At 50.8% G+C, this 6847-nt stretch overlaps 1 protein-coding gene across 1 annotated transcript; it reads right to left on the reverse strand.

The window, feature by feature from the left end:
* Nucleotides 1–418: 418 nt before the first annotated feature.
* LOC119940425 (lymphocyte antigen 6D-like) lies at nt 419–6394 on the reverse strand. The gene is made up of 3 exons (XM_038760682.1): nt 6343–6394; nt 2554–2652; nt 419–991 (listed from the first exon to the last, which is right to left on the reverse strand). The coding sequence occupies exons 1-3, from the start codon at nt 6392–6394 to the stop codon at nt 768–770; spliced, it is 375 nt and encodes a 124-aa protein (XP_038616610.1). The 3' UTR covers nt 419–767.
* Between the last annotated feature and the right edge of the window lie 453 nt (nt 6395–6847).

A 6847-nucleotide genomic window follows, 5' to 3' on the forward strand; every position in this document is an offset into this window, starting at 1 on the left:
GCACATAGTAAGCGCTTAATAATAATAATAATGATGGCATTTATTAAGCCCTTACTATGTGCAAAGCACTGCTCTAAGCGCTGGGAGACTTATAAGGTGCTCAGGTTGTCCCATGGGGGCTCACAGTTTTAACCCCCATTTTACAGATGAGGGAACTGAGGCCCAGAGAAGCGAAGCGACTTGCCCGAAGTCACACAGCTGACAATTGGCAGAGCTGGGATTTGAACCCACGACCTCTGATTCCAAAGCCCGGGCTCTTTCCACCGAGCCACGCTGCTTCTCAAATGCTTAACAAATGCCATCATTATTATTATTAGGGGAGGGAGAAAAGTCCCGGGTCTGGCCACCTCCACTGTGTACCAACAGGCCCCAGAGAAACGGCCACACATACACCACACACAGCTGCTGGCTTCCTTTACATATTTTATTTATCTGTGTGCTTTAAAGTAGAAAAACCCTTCCCCCTGGGCCCTGGCCAGAGGGTGGCTGAGACTGTGTCCTCTGGTGACCTGGGAGAATGATAGGTGGTGGGGAGGGATAATGCCTCCCCTCCCCGCCACCATCGTGGGGCTACCCTAGTTCGGGGAGAGGACGTTGGCTCAGGTTCCTGGACTGATGTCACCCTTGGGTGCCCCCAGACCAGACTGAGGCTGGACTGAGAAGGGAAGACTCCTCAGGAGCCCCTCCGGTTTGAGCGGTCAGAGGACGACGGGGTGGGCTGGGGGGAGAGGAGAACTGAGCGGGAGAGGCGGTCAAACCCTTGCCGATCACAGGCCGGGCCTGAGGAGGACGCAGACCAGGCTGAGAAGGGTGCCCAGGCCCAGGACGACGGGGCTGGTGGCCGCGTGGGCCACCCCGTTGACGACCTTGCTGTTGCACAGGTCAGTCTGGCAGCAGGTGGTCCGCGTGATGGTCCCCTGGTGGGTCTCATTCTTCGCGACGCAGGTGTCCGAACAGCGCTTGATGATGAGGTTTCCTTTCAGGGTGTTGTCTGGAGGGAAGGGAGGGAAGTGAAATCAATCAATCAATCAATCGTATTTATTGAGCGCTTACTGTGTGCAGAGCACTGTATTAAGAGCTGGGGAAGTACACGTTGGCAACATATAGAGACAGTCCCTACCCAACAGTGGGCTCACAGTGAAACTCACTGAATCAGAGGCCACAGGGTCTGGCACGGGGTCTGTAGCTCTGGGGCTGATTGAGCCTCATGACTCCCTACTCTGGCCAGCCCCAATCAATCAATAGTATTTTTTGAGCACTGTATTAAGCGCTTTGGGAGAGCACAATATAATAGACTTACACAGAGGGAAAGCGCCATAACTGCATCAACATCACAGGGACAGTCGGAAGCCTTCACACCCTTCTCCAACCTCTTTCCCCCTGCCTGGGGTTATCTAGGATCTGATTCTTCCCAGACAAGTTGGGGAGAGAGGTGAAGATTTTTCGCAAAGTGGCACCACAGACTAAGCCACCGCGCCAGGAATACAATGGGGTTCCCCACCCCTCTGCCCCCAAGATGGGTAGTTATGCCCCTTGGGACTTTCATTCATTCATTCATTCAATCGTATTTATTGAGTGCTTACTGTGTGCAGAGTACTGTACTAAGTGCTTGGGAAGTACAAGTTGGCAACATCTAGAGCCAGTCCCTACCCAACAGCGGGCACACAGTCTAGAAGTGGGAGACAGGCAACAAAACATATTAACAAAATAAAATAAATAGAATAAATATGTACAAATTAAATAGAGTAATAAATTCATTCATTCATTCATTCATTCAATCTTATTTTTTAATAATAATAATAATGGCATTTATTATGCACTTACTATGTGCAAAGCACTGTTCTAAGCGCTGGGGTGGGTACAAGGTGATCAGGTTGTCCTACGGGGGGCTCACAGTCTTCATCCCCATTTTAATAATAATAATGAAGGCATTTGTTAAGTGCTTACTATATGCGAAGCACTGTTCTAAGCACTGGGGAGGGGGTTACAAGGTGATCAGGTTGTCCCACGGGGGGCTCACAGTCTTATTCCTCATTTTGCAGATGACTTCTGCTTTGGGCCCAGAGAAGGGATGCCTGGGAGCAATTTCTGTCTCTCGGACAATGATGAATGCTGTGTTAAGTGCCAGGCATACAAGATGACCAGATGGGGCACATTAGAGGAGCAGCGTGGCTCAGTGGAAAGAGCACTGGCTTTGGAGTCAGAAGTCATGGGTTCAAATCCCGACTCCGCCAATTGTCAGCTGTGTGACTTCGGGCACGTCACTTAACTTCTCTGGGCCTCAGTTCCCTCATCTGTCAAATGGGGATGAAGACTGTGAGCCCCACGTGGGACAACCTGATCACCTTGTCTCCCCCGCCCAGCTTTGCACATAGTAAGCGCTTAACAAATATCATCGTTATTATTCCCCATCCCCAAGGGGGCTTCTTGAAATGATCAGTTCTCAGAGTCCCAGGGTCCCTCAGACAGGCCACGGGTCACCCTGGGTCTCCTTCCAAGGCCCAGCCCCAGCAGACGCAGGACCCCACCACCCCTACACCTCCGAGTACTCACAGTTGGAGATGGTTTCACAGTAAAGGGCTGAGGGTGGACATGCTTTTTCTGACTTGCAGTTGGAAGAGTTCTCACAGACATAGCATTTGAGGGCGTGGGCTGTGGAGAGAGAGGAACGGGGTGGGTCATACGGAACCCTTCCTCCCCCCATCCCCTCTCCTCGCTCTTGACCTTCCCACTTCTGTCCCCTTCCTCCCACGGTTCCCCCAGCTTAGAACTCCCTTCCCACATCAGACAGGCTACAAAGGTCCCACAGTCATTCATTCGTTCGATCATATTTATTGAGCGCTTACTGTGTGCAGAGCACTGTAGTAAGCGCTTGGGAAGTCCAAGTTGGCAACATATAGAGACGGTCCCTACCCAACGGCAGGCTCACAGTCTGGAAGCGGGAGACAGACAACAAAACAAAACATATTAACAAAATAAAATCAATAGAATAAATATGTACAAATAAAATGAATAATAATAATAATGGTATTTAAGTGCTTACTATGTGCAAAGCACACTGGGGGGATACAAGGTGATCAGGTTGTCCCCCGTGGGGCTCACAGTCTTCATCCCCATTTTCCAGATGAGGGAACTGAGGCTCAGAGAAGTGAAGTGACTGGCCTAAAGTCACACAGCTGACAATTGGCGAAGCTGGGATTTGAACCCATGATGTCTGACTCATTCATATAATCGTATTTACTGAGCACTTACTGTGTGCAGAGCACTGTACTAAGTGCTCATTCAAATCCCTCCTGCAATCCCACCTTCTCTAATGAGGTTTCCCCATTTGATTTCCCAGCATCCTGGGCTGTATCATCCCTTTACAGGCAACTAACTCTAGCCCTTGTGAATTCATCGATACCCTCCTTGGTACTGATGCCTATATGTGTAATTCAGTTCTTTATTTTGCTTTCCCAGACTGAGCCTCCTTTTCCTCTGCTCCTCCTCCCCTCCCCATCGCCCTACTCCCTCCATCTGCTCTACCCCCTCCCTGCCCTACAGCACTTGTGTATATTTGTATATATTTATCATTCTATTTATTTTATTGATGATGTGTATATATATGTGTGTATATATATGTGTATATATATAATTCTGTTTATTTTGATTCTATGGATGCCTGTCTACTTGGTTTGTTTGTTGTCTGTCTCCCCCCTTCTAATAATAATACTGATGGCATTTATTAAATGCTTACTATGTGCAAAGCACTGTTCTAAGTGCTGGGGAGGTTACAAGGTGATCAGGTGTCCCACGGGAAGCTCACAGTCTTAATCCTCATTTTACAGATGAGGTCACTGAGGCCCAGAGAAGTGAAATGACTTGCCCAAAGTCACACAGCTGACAATTGGGGGAGCCGGGATTTGAACCCATGACCTCTGACTCCCAAGCCCGAGCTCTTTCCACTGAGTCACGCTGTTTCTCCTTCTAGACTGTGAGCCCGTTGTTGTGTAGGGATTGTCTCTGTTGCAGAATTGTACTTTCCAAGCGCTTAGCACAGTGCTCTGCACACAGTAAGTACTCAATAAATATGATTGAATGAATGAATGAAATATTTTTCTTTTGTCTCCCCTGTTAGACTGTCTCCCTTGAGCGCAGGGAATGTGTCATTTCATTATTATTACATAACAACAACAAAGATGATAATAACAATAATAATAACATTTGTTTAGCATTTGCTCTATACCAAGCCCCGTACTAAGCAATGGGGTAGAAACAACACTATAAGATCAAATGTAATCCCTTGACAGAGGTATACTGCAAACCGATGGCTAAATTCGAATCCAGCTGTTAGTATTCTCAAGTCTGTGCTAACTCTCCAGACCAACCAGCTGCCAAAGGTTAAAGTCGTTCACTGTCTCACTCCTGCCAGGTTTTTCTTTGATTGTTTTTTGGGGTTTTTTGTTTGTTTATTTTTAACGGTATTTCTTAAGCACTAACTATGTGCCAAGCACTGTACTAAGTGCTGGGGTAGATACTGTCCCTGTCCAACATGGGGTTCTCAGTCTTTATCCCCGTTTTACAGATGAGGTAACTGAGGCACGGAAAGGGATTGAGCGAGGAGGAGGAGGATCGGGAAGGTGGAGTGGCATGTTAGCCAGCCACTAGAGCAGGGAGGGTAGTTGGGAGGGCTGGAACCACTCTGGAATCAAAACCAGACTGTGCCAGCTGGGTGTTCCCACCCCACCCACGGAGCTGACCCAGCCCTGGCCAGGTTCCTTGGTTCCAGGTGGAATTAACCCTGCGCAGGGGCCACTCGCCCAGCCCCAAGCGTCCAGCCAGTTCCTAGTAGAATTGGGGTCTGGAAAGACCCCTGGGAAATCGGCCACTCCTGGGTCCAGGTCATGGATTGTGGGCCTGGGAGCGGGGTCAGCATGGGACCCACTAGGGCTTTCTCCCTGCGGTTTGGGGTGTGGGGCGTTGGGGCAGGGCTGGGCCGGACACCCAGGAAAACTCAGATCATGAGGGAGCCCTAAAAACAGTCAGCATCCAAGAGATGCCCAACTCAGGAGGCCAGCTAAGCAGGGAGGATGGAGGGGTGAGGGGGTGGGCAAGGATGGTATTTCCTCTTTACTGATCAAATCAGACACCAAATCTAGATGACTTGATCTCAGAGGGGCAGAGAGAGCGTGGATAACTGGAATCCCCTTTTAATCCGTAGCGCTAACTTCCCTCTCCCACCCCTCAGCTTTTCCCCAGAGCTGGGAGCAAGGAACTGGGTGGGTGAGTTTGAGTTTTCATCTCCACCTTCCCCAGCAGAAGGGAGTTGGACAGCAGATTGGCTGTCGTAGTGGGCAAAGCAAGAGGGAGTTGGCAGGGGAGGAAGGGAGTAGTCCTTGGGAATTGCGCGTGGGCCGTGCCAACGCTCCGCTCCAGCGTGCCCCAGAGAATGGCAGTCTGGCCCAGGGGAACGCTCATGTCACTGATTTATGCCTAAAAGAAGAAGAGCTGGGGAACCCCCCATTCTTATCTAAAAGAGATAAGTCCCCTTCCTCCGTACCCCACTCGGGGGACAGCCAAGTGGGCAGTTCCCAGCCCCCAAGGCCCCTCCTCCCACCCTAGAGCCTGAGCTTGGAGACTAATAATAAGAATAAGAATAATAATGGTATTCCTTAAGTGCTTACTATGTGCCAAGCACTGTTCAAAGCAATGGGGTAGATACAAGGCAATCAGGTTGTCCCATGTGGGGCTCACAGTCTTAATCCCCATTTTACAGATGAGGTAACTGAGGCACATAGAAGTTAAGTGATTTGCCCAAAGTCACACAGTTGACAAATGGTGGAGCAGGGATTAGAACCCACAATCTCTGGCTCCCAAGCCTGTGCTCTTTCTGCTAAGCCATGCCGCATTTCCACATCTGGGTGGAAACTGAAGCTGCCCAGGCTGGGCATCGGGGCGGGGGAAGACTGCCGTTTTCAGTCTCCAAAAGACTGCTCCCCATCTCCACTGAGAGCAAGAGAAGGGAGAGGGGGAACTGCAGCAGTAGGGATTTGGGTTAGATGTCAGGAAGAACTTCCCCTCGGCGAATAGTAACCAGGGGAGAACATGGAATCGCCTCTGAACCAGGAGAGACCATCCTCTGTCTGTCGGCTCTGGGCTAGGAGTAAGCTCTCCCCAACCATCCCCCTTCCCTCTCTCTAAATTAAGGAGTTGGGGGTGAGGAGATCCTTAGTCTTCCACCTCCCACACCACCATCCCTCCAAAGCCCCCCCACTCCATGCCAGGGCCCATGCCCAGGGCTCAGCTGGGGTCCCTGCCCTTCCTCCGGACCAGGCCTGAGCCCCCCATACACACCCTTCATACCTCGCTCTACACACACAACAGCAACCAGAAGTATAACCAGAAGGGACTTCATCTTCCCGGGATTCCAGCAGTCTGGTTGTGGGTGGCAGGGCTTCCCGGGGCTGCCTTATATCCCACCCATCCCTGCACCCGTCCCCACCCTTGGGAGTGGGGGCGGGAAGGGGGAACTTCTGGCTCGGAAGGGGGAAGAGCTAATCAGAGGAGCATCGGCAACTGGGCGGGCCTTTGAGTCACCCCGGTAGTGTACTGGGAATCCCCGTGTATCTTTGTCCTGCTCCGCTGCCCCGGGAGAGGTTTCCTGTGGCATGCCTGATGCCCATCTTTGGGCCAGGTGGGCTGACAGGGTGCCAGGCCCGGAGAGGTCAACCCCGCCCACCCAATTCTCTTTCCAACTGTGCTCAGTGGCACCTCTGGAACTGGGAGGAATCCAACTTTCCCAGGAAACAAAGCAAAAGGGAGAGAAAAAAAATTGATCCGCGTGTGTGTATGTGTGTAGCAGCATGAC

The sequence above is a fragment of the Tachyglossus aculeatus genome, chromosome 18 (assembly GCF_015852505.1).
Source record: "Tachyglossus aculeatus isolate mTacAcu1 chromosome 18, mTacAcu1.pri, whole genome shotgun sequence".
NCBI lineage: Eukaryota > Metazoa > Chordata > Mammalia > Monotremata > Tachyglossidae > Tachyglossus > Tachyglossus aculeatus.